General features: G+C 31.6%; 1 protein-coding gene across 1 annotated transcript in view; it reads right to left on the bottom strand.

Annotated features, from left to right (window-relative positions):
- Positions 1-16,120, bottom strand: part of LOC123526325 (uncharacterized) — a 32,332-nt gene extending 16,212 nt beyond the window's left edge. The window contains exons 1-6 of the mRNA XM_045305421.2: positions 15,783-16,120; positions 11,078-12,117; positions 10,169-10,339; positions 7,712-7,796; positions 7,053-7,213; positions 6,319-6,413 (exon numbers count right to left, since the gene is read on the bottom strand). Coding sequence (XP_045161356.2) covers positions 6,319-6,413; positions 7,053-7,213; positions 7,712-7,796; positions 10,169-10,339; positions 11,078-12,117; positions 15,783-15,879 — 1,649 coding nt within the window. The 5' untranslated portion in view covers positions 15,880-16,120. The remainder of the gene's footprint in view (positions 1-6,318; positions 6,414-7,052; positions 7,214-7,711; positions 7,797-10,168; positions 10,340-11,077; positions 12,118-15,782) is intronic.
- Between the last annotated feature and the right edge of the window lie 408 nt (positions 16,121-16,528).

Genomic DNA, 16,528 nt, shown 5'->3' on the forward strand with positions numbered 1-16,528 from the left:
TAATATATATTCTAATTGAATTTATAATATATTTATTAATTTCAGAATATCCAACTCTTTGTGGTTCTTTTGTAAATGGATAAGCTCTTGTTAAATCTTCAGTACTTAAGCATAGATAATATCACTGAAATTACATCAACAAGTGAATTATCAATAAGATCACAATGAATGTAAATTGTATCCACAGAGTTAGTTATATTTGGTGTTGTAGTTCCCCATTCAGTATTTCTTAATGCTTTTTTCTCAAACCCAAGCAATGTATGAAAATTTGACATCTTAAATCCAACATAAAATTATCTGTAATTGAAATCAAAATTCTTAAAACTACTTAAATCAAATTCCAAACTTATTGGAGCAATTTCTGATTTATTAAATTCAAAATCATCATTACTTATTAATGTTTCCCTGATATAATTATTAATATCTGTGTAACTGTAAGAACCGTTTGTAATATGATATCTTTCCATTCTTTACCATTATTGTAACGATTCTTTTATTGTCATATTCATCACTAATATTATGCAAGAATAGGTCATAGTGTTAATACTATTCAAACCAACAACATAAGTTTTATTTTTATCTAAAATTAAAGAACGACTAAATCTGATTGTAAAATCACTCGGTTTATTTTATCATCTTTAACTGTTTCAGAACTTAATACTATTTTTTGTTCCATTTATATAATTATTAAACATATCTTTTTAATTAAAAACTAAAGTTTTAAAACTTTAATAAAAGTGTAAATTCAAGAAAATAATTTTTATATAACATTTCATGTTGTTTTGGTAAGAGTGAATTCATTTTTAATAGTTCATCAATTATTCTAATACCTTCATTTTTTAGTTCTTCATTATTATTTCCAGCATCAATTGAACCACAAATTAACTCCAACTCATTAACCAATTCTTCTTGATTACATGGACATACGTCATAACCTTGTCCCCTAATTACTTTTTTAAATTTCATAGATCTTTTATTAATAGGTAATCCTGATTTTTCTGTTAATTCTTTAAATATTTTTATTGAATGAATTGAATGTTTTTTATTATTGTTATATTTTTTATTAATCAAATCAATCAAATCATTATCTACTTCAGTATTAATTACTTCCTTTCCAGTTATTTTATCCTTAGCAACCAATTTGTTTTGACCATAAAGTTTATTTAAGTTATAATTAAATTACCATATTGTCCATTTGGTGAAACTTTATATGGGTTATGATATCTTATTCCTTTTCCCATATACTTTGTTCCTTGATTTAAAATATCATTAATTACGTCTCTATATTTTCTTAAATTATCCGACTCAGCTATAATTGCTTCCTGTTGCTTTAAATCAAGATCTGTGGGGTTTTTCTTTCTAGTTATTGCACCAGATTCATTACCCATTTTTTTTATATCTTTTGTTGTCTTTTTTATGATATCCTCTACTTCTTCCCTAGTCATTTTTTCATCTGGATTTTTAGATTTGCTGTGAAAAAAATCAAACACTTCTTGTGGTGTGTTATATTTTTCTGTATCTAAAAGTTTTAAATCAATATCTTTATTAAAATTAACTGTAAATTCTTTTGGTCTTGCTCCCAATTCTTCTTCTGATTCTTCAGGAAATTCTTTAGTGTCTTCAAACTCATCATCTTCATCATCCAAACCCATATGATCTTTCGGCGGTATTAATCGCATTGGTTCTCGTTCTCGGAATAGCTCTTCCAAACTTTTTAGATTTTCTACTTCTTGTATCTTATCAACAAACTGTTCTGGAATTAATGCCAGTTGTTCTTTAATTCCAGGTAATGCTTTTAACTGACTTGATAATTGTTTCTTTTTGACTTTCTATTTTTTCAGTAATTTGTTTATAAATTTTCAGTATACATTGTCCCGATTTGTAGCTTTTTAATTTTTTCTCTCAATTATTTCTTCTCTAAGATCTCTCATCTTTTGCCCGACTAATTTTTTTCCTTATATCATTTCATTAAGTTTTGATTGCATTTATATAATAATGTAAGATAATGTAAGATAATGTAAGATATTGTAAAATAATGTAAAATAATGTAAATTATATAAATGGAAATTCAAATTTATGAATACAAAAAGTGATAAATCCAATAACTTTACACAACATTATCCTTTTATGCCAGATTCATGTTTTAGAATGTTAATATGTGGATCTTCTGGATCTGGAAAAACAAATACATTAATGCATTATACTTCGAAAACCTCTTATAATATTATGATAAATTATACTTGTATGCTAAAAACCTAGAACAATCTAAATATCAAGATTTAATTAACCACTTAAGCCAAATTGCAAAAAAAATTAAAGTAGATCCAAATGAAATACTTGAATGTTCTAATAATGAAATAATTGATGTTAATGATCTTGAATCAGAAAAACAAAAAGTAGTAATATTTGATGATTTTGTATGTGAAGATAAAAAAGTTCAAAATGAAATAACAAAATACTTTATTCAAGGATCGTCACAAAAACTGTTGTGTTATTTATTTTAAGTCAGTCTTACTATAAACACCAAAAGATATTCGAATTAACTGTTCACATTATATTTTATTTGAAAGTCAGGTAAACGAGAAAATAATATGATTTGTAATGAACAAAATATAGATCGTGATTCATTTGCTAATGCAACAAATCAAAATAGATTTCTTATATATTGATAAACCAAGGAAGTTTTTAAGAAAAAACTTTACTGGTAATATATAATGGGAGTTTTAAGATTAAAAGAATAAGTGAATCTGACAGTATAAGTAAAGTTAAATTTGATATTGATTTAAGTGATTATGCTACTAAAAAACAATACAAAAAGCTTAGAAAGGACATGGAATCATATCTTCACAGAAATAAGGAACTTGATAACACAATGAACAGAGCATTAGATATGGGAGGTAATAAAATAATCAACCTAGGAGATCCAGAATAAATCCACCGATGTAGTTTCAAGACGATTTATGTTTAAAAAAGTTCAAAGTGTAATAGATAACTATAAACTTGAAGATGTCAAAAGTATAAAACAAACACTAGAAGCAGAAGTAAAGAATATTGAAGAATTAACAAAAGATTTTAAAAAGAATTCATTATTAATAGTTGAATTACAAGGTAAAATTGAAGAAGAAATGAAAGCTATGGTTGATTCTATTAAAGAACTTGAAGAAATCAGATTTGACAGATGACATATAAAAAAAGTATTTTAGACCAATTTTGAAAAGTTATACACTCAAGTTCAAGAATTAAAAGATAGTATGATTAAACATGAAGAACTAAAAGACAAGATTATTGAAGCTGAAAAAAAAATTACAAAATATGTATCAGTTAGAAATTAGAACAGAAATAAATAAACTAAATACTGAAACTGAAAAAAGCATAAAGATTTATTAGAATTAATTTCAAATAAACTTGCAGAATATAAATCTGAACTGGAAAAGGCAGCTTCACAAAGAGGTGATGACCATGACACAGCATTAGAGGACTTTAAAAAAAAGTTCAATTCTAAAATAGATGACTTTAAAAAAAAAATTCGAAATTGGATTAGTATTGTTGACAACCGTCATAATTTAAAGTATGCAGACTTATGTAATATTACAAAAAAATTACAAGAAGATATGACGCAGCTTAATGTTAAAGTTGAAGAACATAAAAATGAACTTGACTTTGTAGTTGAAAAATCAGTTAAACAAGGAGAGTTAATTACTGCTAATACTGAAGCAATTAACATAATTAATAATCAGCTAGAAAATTTGAAGAAACAACTTGTAGACCTGATTAATAATGTTGATGCACGTCACAATATAAAGTATGAAGAGTTAAGTAAACTTAAAGGTTTATTACAAAAAGATATTAATAAATTTAATGATCAAATTAAAAAAGTAATAAATGATCTGGACTCTGTAGTTGAAATATCAGCTAAACAAGGAGAATCAATCACTGCTAATACTAAAGCAATAACCACTAATGTCGAAGAAATTGCTACTAATGATGAAAAAATTTCTAATAATTGGGAAAAAATTATAGAAGTAAAAGATGCTTTCTTAAAACAAGAAACACAATTAGCTAGAACAAAAGGTGTTGTTGACAATTTATCTGCTTCTGAAGTTGCTACAACAAAACGACTTGATGATTTAGCTGAAATAATTCTTAAACTTAAAAAGAAAGACAAAAAAATAAAAGAAGAATTGGAAAAAGAAATAGAAAAAGTGAGACATGAAGTGTTTCTCTTTGAATACTATAATAAAAGTTTTTATGATTATGTAAAAATGAAAAAGTATTTTAACCGTGGTGGTGCCTGGATATATTCAACATATGAAAATATGACCGGTCTGAACTATTTAAATACATTTCAATTTAGACCTGGAATTATTGTAGATTATAAAGATTTTATAAAAACAAACCAACAATATAAATTAATTGCACAAGATGTGATTTTGAGTGGTGTGTTTAAAGTTGAAAAAACTGGAATTTATATAATAGATATTAATATTTTATTAACGGGGGCTAGGCCCATAGGTGAACCGGATAAACCGATTAAAAGCCCAATATCACATTTTATATTTAGGTGGTGGAGTGTCATTCCAACCCCGTTTATACTTGATATATCTGATAATGTAAATATCACAGCTGAGGACTTTGACACTGATCAGTTAATATCTATGTATAAGAAAAAAATTAAAATTTATCTAAAACAAGAAACAGTGATTGATATTCATCCTTATGACGATTCAAAATCTACAGAAGTAACATTTTCGCTTTTGGCGGATAGTTACATCAAATTCTACATATCGGATGAACCTGTATCTTATGATGGAAACAGACTTTTGGATTAAAAGTTTAATTAAAGTTTTAATTACTATGTGTACCCTAATAATATACAACAAGGAATTCCTTATTCTTCATCTTACTGTAACTTGCTTGTTCGGCTATATAAACTTGTTCAAGAACATCCTAATCTTCAGAAGTGTGGTGTTGAACTTAGACTTATCATGCAAAATATGAAAGCAGTGAAGGAAATATGCACAGAACTCGGGTGGTAAACGATCTGGCAACGTTCGAAGTCAATACGTGCAAACGGATTACAGCGTAATTCTCAATCAGATGTTTAAAAAAAAACCGACATAAATATTTATCTTAAAAGGAATGCAATAAATCGTCTGTTTAACTTATAATACCAATTGTAAACGCCGTGCGTCATCAAATTACAAAGATATAATCTATACGTTTAATGGTTCATGAATTACAGCGTAATTCTCAATAAACTGTTTCAACAAAAACTATTTATCGACACCGGTGTCATTTTCAAGTTTGTCAATATCAACAATAACAGCTGATAAAAGGAATGTGATAATAAATCGTCTGTTTAACTGCGGTATAATAGTTAGTACATAAATAAGAAATTCGAAAGTATTTATAGTTAATTATTTTTAATATTTTTAGATTTGCATTGGTCAGTTCGGACCAAAGACTAAATCTTTTTTTTGGTTAAACCAAAGGTTTTCATTCGGTTTAACTAAAGATTTAAAAGATTTTTAGGGTATTAAGTAGTATTCTAAGTTTAGGGCAAGGTTAAAGTGCACTTATAGAATAGGGACAAGGGGTCAGGGGGGGTTATATTGTTTTAAAATCGGTAGTTCTAATACTACTAACAAGGCGAGCGCAGATATATGGCTCGCGGGCTCGCGGGTTCGCGAGTTCGATCCCCGGGTAAAACTTATGTTCTCCATGAAAATGGATTAAAGTCATTGTATCTGACATCTTGCGTCCTCCACTTCTGATTCATGTGGGAAAGCTGGCAGTTACTTGCAGAGAACAGGTGTGTACTGGTACAGAATCCAGAAACACTTGTCAGGTTAACTCCCGGCCATTAAATAAATGAAATATCGTTGAAAATGATGCTAACCCCATAACAAACAAAAAATTATGAAAGGACATGTTTGTAAATAATATACTAAAAAATGATAACTGAAATAATTTAACTGTTTTTCTCTTTGTTCCTCTTAAAATTGTTTTACTGACAAGTAAATAGGCCACTGGATAATGTTATTCAAACGGGACAGTATCTTCTTTCAGTTTTCATACCTTAGAAACAGAATCCTGATATCTAAAATTTTATATTATCATTCATTTGCGGGTTATTCATTTACTAGAAATCATAAACCTTGAACTACCATCCAACAAATCTTATTTTTGGTCGGAAAGGTGTTGCAAACCAGATTTTAAGTTTTCATATGATATTCAAAATGGATTATGTGTATAACATAGACACAGAGGTTTACAGAAATTTGTTATCCTAGTAAAAAGGATAAAAATCATACTGACCCTGCAGCGTAGTTACACACGTAATATCGCACGTACTGGGTCTCCGGGCACTCGGCGTAACCACACCCAATCAGATACGTACCATTCTGTACTATCTATAGATAATAGAATATATATTTTAATTATGCACACAGATTCATACAAACTTATCGAGTTCTTGTTAATGACCATACGTTTTCTTTCAGAAAGTAGAGAAAATATTTGAATTTGTGCACCAACTGTGTGGACGAGCACGCGAAACACGTGTACGTTATGCATTTGGAAATTTCTTTTAAATAATTATGTGTATACGAAGTCTTAGAATAGCAGGGGCCTAGGTCATGTACAAACATGTGGTTGGGAGCACAGCACGCGTGTTTTTAGCAGATATTTTCGTTGATATTGATTTTTTTTTCAATAAAACATTAAAGTAAAAATTTTTTATGCTTTTAAAAAGCAAAGGAATTGACACAATTATGCCTTTCTGCAAAATATGACTTTTTCCCTCATTCTCAATTGCTTTTTGGTTACAGTTTCCGGAACAGAAGCATCTTTCAAATGCACGGTGATGTAGGAAACGTCCTTGGAAGTAAACTAAATGTCTGATGTACTGGAAAATGCGTGCCATTGATTATTTTCTGATACCTCTTCGTCATTTTTACAATTTTCTATGGAAAAACATTTAAAGTTTTTTCAGGTTGCAGGTATATATCTAAACGGTATGTCTCTTTAAAAAGTTAAAGTAAAAATAGTACCTGTGTGAAGTGTGCTATTTGTCTCCATCCATCTTTACCCAGGTATGAATCTGGCTCGAGCCCATATCTGTACACGCTAATTTCATCATACCACATTTGTATAGCTTCTGGCCACGTTTCAAACCCTACAGCTACATTCTGGCCAAAAGACATTCCCATTTCTACAAAAAAGCAGGTAAACACTGATGTTTTATAGAGAACAAAGCCGTTTAAGTTGTGTATTAGTGATTAAATGCTTTCTTGACTTAGTCAACTATACATTCAAATCGCTTAAAATTCTTTTCTTTCTTTGTTTCGTGTTCGTTGGTTTGTGGGATTAACACTGTTTCATAAACAGTATTTCAGTTACGTAACGAGGGTAGTTAACCTAACTAGTATACCTGAATTCTGTATCAGCATCAACCTTTTTTCCTACATTATCATATTTAGTAGAAAGATCATTGCTTTTGTGAGGATTTTAGGTTATAAACAATAGACACTTCTGTGGCACAACATATACTGTTATTAATAGAAAAATCCGATAATCTATACTCTTAAAGTCTTAATAGCTGCAAGAGTGGACACATTGTATGCTTTCCACTGACAAAACTCCTTGAACAAAAATGTAATCTTAATAATGTCATGTAGTGATATACCTCCAAGTTACTTCCTGAACTTACCTGGGACTGTTCTCTCTGTATCATGTGCCAGTTTGCACTGTTTTGCCCATTTCTGTGCTACTGCGGCTACGCGATCATCCCATTGCTACAGAGAGTGAATAACATTTTTCTTTGTTAATTCTGTAGTTGTCCAAATAGTTGTTTATTATCATATGGTTAGTAATTATGCCTAACATCATAACTCTCTCTCATTTTTTCAGGAATATGGACATTTTTGTGCATACATTTAAGTTTTGCTCCAGTCCAATATTCTTGAATATTGTTAGATCTATAGCTTTGAAAGTTTGTATATATTGTGTTGATGTGTTTTTGTAAATATCTAATGTTGTAAATATGCATTTCCATAACACAGATGATATCTCTTTCATGACTTTAAGAACATATCAGTACCCATGGAAACTGGAATTTTGCAGATTCGGTTATTTGAAACAATTATTTGTTCTTAAATTGAGATAAATTAACTACGCAATAATAGGCAAGACACAACTGAAACTAAGAGGCGTTATAACTGAAGTGACACTGTGTATCTCATCCGCTATAAAAATTTAAACTTTATGAACTTTTTTTAATGAACGCTTTTAAATTTTAAGTTATGAAAATGATCCCTTGAATTTCTTAGTATTTTGATCCTGTTTTTCTACGGAAGAAATCATTAAATGTACAGTCATTGTATTAGTTTCACACTATTGACACTTGTTCTATACAATTATCAATTAATTATTATATAGACGTCGCTTTCATCCTTTTGTTTAATAATTTATTTATGTCTCATCCATGCATATATACATAGTACAAAACATTTAATAAATACTTCAATAAAAAGCATGGCCAATCTATCATAGATTTATAGAAGGCTATATTGTACATATGTGACTTAAAAATACTAATTAAAATTGTTATTCAATGTTACTGAGTATATTACTATCTGATTCATATCTACAAAAGTCCAATAATATATTCCATCGACATTTACAGATAATCATGTATACAATACTAGTATTATATTTATATGGATATTGCTTATTAACAAGCACACTGCACTTAAATCTACTGTTGTTTTTGATAAATACATGAATAAATAAAAAATATTTAAATAATTGATAAATAAATAATACATGAACGAATAATCAATATCTTAGACATTTAAGGATTAAGATATATAACAAACCCTGACATAACAACCCCGATAAAGTGTGATATGATGTATGAAACAGTAACATAATTATACTAATTTATACATGTTTAAAAATTAAATTACCATTGCTAATCTATACTCTAGGATCTGCCATTAAATAATGACGATTAAAATACTGAAAAGAGAAAAACTGCAGCACTACTGGGCATAATAAGAAATGTTTTGAAAATGTAGGAGAGACACTATAATAAACACACTTTACTTTTCTTTACTTGTACTTGTATTGTGCTCATTTGACACATTACCCTGACAAATCAGTATGTGGTTATACTACGGTATGAATGGGCACAGTTATTATCAATCAGGGCACCTTGTGACGAACTGTAACATGACATATGTGGTCAACTTGTGTAATAAACCTGTTATTGCCTTTCTCTGTCTGTCGATTTGATTGATATATACACTTTTCTTTAAGTGTCACATCCTTGAAATATTCATTAAATCATGAGTCACGGTTATTTGTGTACAGTCAAAATAATAGAAAGTCATGTAAATTAGATGTTAATCAAATTTTAATTGTTTCGCTGAAACGGACCAACTTAAAAATTAAATTTGACTTTGATAGTGTTTGAAGAAAAAAAAACACACTTGTTTCGAGAAATCAAGTCTTTTTTATAGACTATTCATAATTTTTATTTTCAATCTCTTAAAACTATGACACATGTACATGTATTCGTACATGTTAACTTGAGACAATCAAGTAACTGTTAATATCAAAATGGACGATAACTTTATAGTAGTGCATGTCTTGAAAGTAATTTGAATAGTAACTAATTAAAGGTGTACCAAGCAAAATTTCGTACTTGAATATATGAACAAATACTACAAAAATTGTATGTAACCGTAAAAATTAACAGGTTGTGTATTAACAATATTACGCATTAGGTTTAGATAATAGTATACATGTATAATAGTTAAACATAGTACATGTATATTCCATTACAACCGCTTGAACAACTGGAAGTCTTTTTAACAATAGATTGTTATTTCATTATTAATCTAGCTGTACATACACGATTAATTTATATATCTAGCAAAGATAAATTCTCATTTTCTCATACGTGGTAAAAATATCTAACGATACAAATTTAAGTGAAAGGCATGCATTGGATATCTTTAATATATCTTAGATTTCATGATAAACTTGTTAATTCAAGGCAAGGACAATACCAACATGAAATATGAGCGAGGTAAAGTGCACATTTTAATCGATAGCTTTATATCTGTCCATGAAGTAGGAATATGTTGACAAAACAACTTACCAGGGAAACGAGGTCGGCAGCAGGGGGTTGAACGCTGGCCCGGAGACTGTTGTGTATTTGTGTGATTCTCAATCTATCGTCTATATTAACGCCGGCTTTGGTCAGCAGTGAAGAATCGGTCATACACAAGGTGTGTCCAGGAATCTTCTGGTACTCTTCTGTACAAGACAGCTGGTAAATATTTGAAACGTTGTATATTTTGATAAGGTATTCCAGTCAATATTGATAAAAAATTATTAACGTTCATCGCAAGTAGAAATACATCAAGTATGAAATTCCAATCTTAATTATTTTCGTTATCATTTTGACTTTTATTGTTGTTGTTGTTGTTGTTGTTACAAAAAGGAGAAAAATTGAAAACTTTGAAAAAACTTATACTCTACCGCTTTATATATTTTTAAATGTATATTACAATCAAACATCGGTATATAGAATTTTCACTATTTATCAAACGCTTTTTAAGAAAACAAACATGATCCATATTTTACGTACAGGCTACGTACAAATATTTCTAAGTCCCAACATTTGTATACCTGATATAAAAACGTGGTACACAATCAATGTAAATATTTTTTTCAAGAATTTAGTTTACTTCTTCCTAAAGATTTATTTTACCTGTAATTATTGTTTATAGCTGGTGCAATCAGTTTTCACGATAAACGTTCTGATAGATCGTTATAAAACGCACAAATGTACATATTCGTTGCATTTATTTTCATGCACTGAAAAAAAATCTGTTTCTTACTGCTTACTTACTGGGCAGGGGAGCACTGGTCCAGTAGTTAAGATGTCCGTGGGTCGTGTGTTCGAGCCCAATTTTGGTTACTGGTTTTCCAGGAAGAGTGATTCAAATAAGATTGAAGCTTTCATCATAACTGTGCTAACATGAATTATCATAAGCAAACTTACTGCGTCCGGAGCAATAGCAGGTTGCCTGGTTCCTGTCGTTCCGCCAGTATTCATACTGGTTGCACCACTCGAAGTCCCAGCCCCGACCGTCGTCGGTTGGTTGCTTCTAAATCCACCTGGCAAATTTATTCCAAATGTCTGCGGTGCAGTTGAAATTCCTCCACCAATAGTAGATCCGCTGCTTGACTGACTCGTGTCGAAAGTCGATCCTACTTCACTTATCGTTCCTCTGCCAAAAGTAGTTCCGCCAGTTCTAGTATTTACTCCTGTGTTTGAATCGGTGCCTGAATTCGTCTGTTGGTCAACGGTAAATCCGCTTCCAAATGTAATTCCAGTTGCTGGATCGAAAGTAGTTCGTTGACCTGTAGTCTGTCTATTGTTAAGGTTTGTAAAACCACCAGTAGATGGGACTATACTGGAAGGAACGTCAGTCGGCTGTCTGTTACTTCCGGTTGAACTGCCTATTGCATCGGTTCTTCCGGTCCAGAAGTCAGCTGATGTACTTGGAAAACTGAAACCTCCAAAATTGGTAAATATGTCTTCAAATGTTGTATTACCAGTGCTTGCAGTAAAAGGATTTACGTCCGATGTTTGAGGAATATTTGAGTTGCCTGTTTGTACGTTTTGAAAAGTGGTGTTATTTCGCGGTACTACGACTACTGTGACGTCATTAGTACCCGTAGTTTGTTGTGTACTTTGAGTATTAACATTCGGATTTTGATTAAATCCAGTATTTTGAGTGATTGGTATATTCGAATTAACATTTTGAGTGTTTTGCATATTTTGTAACATCTGGGCTTGCAAGTTTCTTTGTTGCCGTAGCAACACGTCCACTGGAATTAGATTATTTGCACCTAAAGACGGCGCTGCTGCGCGCGTGCCACCATTTAAATTATTCATCATATTCTGGGTCATTCGGTTTAACTGGTTGACCAGTCGGACACTCTGACTAACACTCGGAGTGGCACCCTGTGAAACGGCTGGATTACGTAGATTTTGAAGCATAGCTTGTTGTAAGAGGTTGTTTCTTGTTTGAAGCACTGGAATAGAAATTGTTTGTATAAAAGGTGATTTTAAGCCAAGTACTTAAAAAATCCTTACCTTATTGACAGTTGAATCAAGGCGATCAAGGGCTTTTCATTGGCCGAACCCTCTAATGATGTAACTTAACGTATAAAAAAAGGGTAGATTTCATTGAATGACTCCTTGTATAAATTATCCGACGGTGAATAGTCGGTGTTACTGACCGGTCAATAGTACAAATCTGAGGAAAAAGATGCTAAAAATTTATTTCTGAGGTCATGTTATAAAACACTTATTGAATGGCTAGCCGGACCTCGGGCGATAGTTTTGACTATTGACCGACAAGGCATTCAAGAAGTGTACACTATTGCAATGTATTGAAGGTTGTCTCTGGGTATATCAGTGTGACTTTGGCTGAATATTCGAACTTCTAACTTATAGATATATTACGACATTATCAAGTGCTTTCTGTAGCAGCGTGAGGTTATAACGTTACAAAAAGACTGCAGAAGTAAAATTGTTTACTAAAAGTTTAAAGGTGTCGGAAGGTAATACAGCGGCGGCTAAATTTTCGCCTCATTAAACATAAAAAAAACAAATCAATCTACTTATAAGAAACACACTTTGACTTTTCAAATTCTGTTGATATTTGACATAGTGGTTTCGCTGGTTTCACGAACATTCATTTGAAAAAATCATGGTAAACAGTGTTTAATATACAATGGGATTCATTAAGACACGACCTTGTTATCTAACGTTAGATAAAGACTTTGATTCATGAATAGTAATAAGATCCTACAAATATAATTTTGAGTAAACACGCACGACCTTGTTATCTGTTGCCATATCAGTTATTACAGATTAAAGTTCTGGCTGATTGTTCTCGGAATCCGAATCAATACTAATTGGCCTTCCGCGTACAATAGCAAGTTCATCTTAATGCTAATATCCATTTATTTAAGAGTTTTCAAAGGATAGCATTTCCCCCACTTGGGACAAGTTAAGGGTTATTATTGTAAATAGGCCATGGTTAACAATTGTGTTCACGTTCGTCTCTGTAACGTTATAGGTTACACTCTTGACAGAACGAACTAAAATCGGCACCATTACCTAATTGCAACGTATATAGAGGATTGCATCGCTTATTGGATGGTTAGTTGGATAAAGCAGTTACTGAGCACGACCTTGAGACCTGTCGTCTGCTCAATAACAACAGATTAATCGAACATGTTCAGCTGCTCATAAATGATGTTGTCAATGACGTATAACTTTGGCTAATATTTTCTCTAAAGTCCCGATCAATGTTAAGTGGCGGTTCTCGTATAACAACAAGTTCATCATAATGCAACCCTTCCCATATTTTAGAGATAACGAGAAGAACATTTCCTCACTTGGGACTGGGCGAGAGCTTCAATTGATCTAAGTAGTGCATTGTTTATAATAGAACGTATAATAGTCCAAGGTTCCATTAATTTTAGACTGTCTATAATCTGTACCAATACGTAATAGCTGGACCGCTTTTGTCCCACTTTGTATACACACAAGTAGCTTGTTGTATTAAGTGTGCATGGGACGCTTCTGTTAATCCCGCGAAACATCGCTTTTTGTGTAATATCCACCACCCAACTGGCTGATGGAGGGTTGTTGAATCAACTCGGTTTCACGCCCGTCCCTGACATAACGTCCAGTGGGGCATCCTAGAGATTTTCTCCAAATACAAACAGATTGCACGTATATATACCTTTTCACATAAAATTAAAAGCCATTTATTTTCCGGAAACTCTTTTGTCGTCAGCACAGTTTTTATCAAAAGGTTCTGTATATTGGAATATCAACCATTTTGTTTTACCACATGGACAATGCCTACTGCAGGGCTGTGGGGTTCCTCAGTTTCGTTACATCCTATATTTAATACAAAGCTACGAAACTCCAGTACCATAGCTGTGTGAGATGTCAGACGAACCCTGTGTCTCTCGTAAAAAAATGCTTTTACAGCAGCACAGAGTTCAACACTAGACCACATAGCATGTTAAATACAAGGCCTATGGCTTAGGGTCCACAAATTTATTCCTTAGAGTACACGGTTAAACCGTCTAACGTCTGTATTTTGTAAAGCATTTAATGTCACAGCCTCTCAGGTTGATTGTCTAATTTTACCTTTACTTTAACAAAAGACATGTTTTGACAACTGCGTGACAAGCTGGTTTTCAAATTTGCACAAACAAATGAAAAATGCATTTCAACGCAAAGTTTTGCAATAAACCTTTCAGAATTAAGGTCAAAAATTGTTAAACAATAAATTATTAGTAGTACGTTTTGTGTCAGTTTACTGTCCCGTATCAAATACATTTTAACACCGCTTAAACTTACAATCGTGTACGAAAAAATATTATCAAAGAAACAAACATTACAGAAAACACATAAGGTAATGTGAAAACCTGTCAACTCATGTTTTCAGGGGGAAACTGCGGTTTTATGGCTTTTATGGTCAAAGGGGCCGTAAAACGCGTGTAAAGGTCAGTATTAAGTCAGGTAGGAAATATTTAGAACTTGCTATCACAAAGAGGCGACAAGGTTTGCATGTCTAACATATCATGTTTTGCACCGCCAGTGAACTATTTTCACTCTCTTATGAGCTGCGTAGATGTCATTGATGTACAAGTTTTGTCAAAGTATTTTTATACAATAAACACTCTCGTATAATGTCATGTGGGTCTTGAAGTGTTGCGATAATTCGATGTTCTTTGTAGTTTTTGATGCTGTTCTAAGTACTTTTTTATTTATATATTTTCACTTATTTGTTCTTATGTACGACCCTCATAGAACTTGCTATTTCTGGAAAATACTGCATTTTGTTACAGATATGTGTGACGTATGAATGTTTGTCATCTACGTAAAATTGAAATCATATAAATGCATCTATTATATACGTTCACGATAAAATATCATTACACATATTCTTTATAAATACAGTGAGCATATTGGTCTAGATAAAGATATGACAATTCGTGTTGGGAGACATAGAATAAAAGAAAAAAATGAAATGACTGTCTGAATTAAGATATTTATGCAAGCGTCATTTGCGATCTACGTTTTACGGGTTGTGGCGGTGACGCAATCGTTACATACGTCGTAAAGGCCCCGGTTTGATTCCCCACCCCGTAGCCACGGAAACAAAATTAAAGATTTATCAGTTGTGTTATCAGTCTGCACAGCAAACATACATTGTAGAACAGAACAGAATAGAACAGAACAAAACACTGAACATTGTATTTTTCCGAATTAACCAATTGTGAACTGGGTTTCACCGAAAATAACTGTTAAACACTTAGCATTTGCGAGCAAATTATTTTCGCTAGAAATCGGGAGTTTCAGCTCTCACTAGTGAAAAGTTTTTATCCGTATAATACATTGAATATCCAAAGGCATTCAGGTTTCCAGTTTTATAACGTCGTGAATTCAACATGTTGCGAATAACTAGAATAGGGAAAATACAGAGCAACTATTGTTCTTTGCGAATTTGAAGTGTTTAACAGTATTTAAAGCATAGCGCTTTTCAGTAAAGCCTCAACATACATAGTACATGTTTTAAGTATTTTCTTAAAATCAGTTTTATAAGATATTATTTCTTTTAAGAATGAGATATAAGCATTACATTAAATAAATGTAATAATATACTTACTATTAGCCATTTGCAGCTGACGCAATGGGGACCTTTGTGAACAAACTATTCCAAAACTATACAGAAAAATCAGGAATTTCATCTTTGATGAATACATTTCAAAACCGCTTCTTTCAAACCAAATGTCAGAAATCTATTAACAGATCAAACAGTAGCTTCTATTTTACAGATGCAGTTTTATCGTATACATTATCATCGTCAGTACATTCTGAATTCCTCAATAATGTCCTTGTGTTTTTTATGAGTATTTAAATATTAAACGTTCAAATATTAGCTCATTGGATTGAACATCATCAAATGTGCAATTCGCTTTAGTTTTGTTATTATATTTCATAACTGCATCGCTTGTACAAAATATCGGATGAGTTGACAGCGCATGCTCATAAAATGTGACGTTTTAATGATTATCCAATCATTATCAATTATACAAGAAAATAGTCCGGCATATAGTGTATGCCTCACCTAATACATTTATTTCTAATGCGGAGTTGACAGGCTTATTAATAGTAATCAGAACGTAAAATCATTATTGTGTTTTGGACATTTATTGTCAACTATTAGTTTGGTTTGCGATTTATCAACTTAGGTGCAATTTTGACAGCATGAAGTGTGCGGAGTTTTCACGCATACATGTTATTTTTTAATGAGAGAGAGAGAGGGGAGGGGAGAGGGCTCACTTATAAGGAAACGCACAATCACACGAACAGGACTCGATTCAACACTTTGTCTGTAAATTCCGTCAGTTG

The sequence above is a fragment of the Mercenaria mercenaria genome, chromosome 14 (assembly GCF_021730395.1).
Source record: "Mercenaria mercenaria strain notata chromosome 14, MADL_Memer_1, whole genome shotgun sequence".
Classification (NCBI taxonomy): Eukaryota; Metazoa; Mollusca; class Bivalvia; order Venerida; family Veneridae; genus Mercenaria; species Mercenaria mercenaria.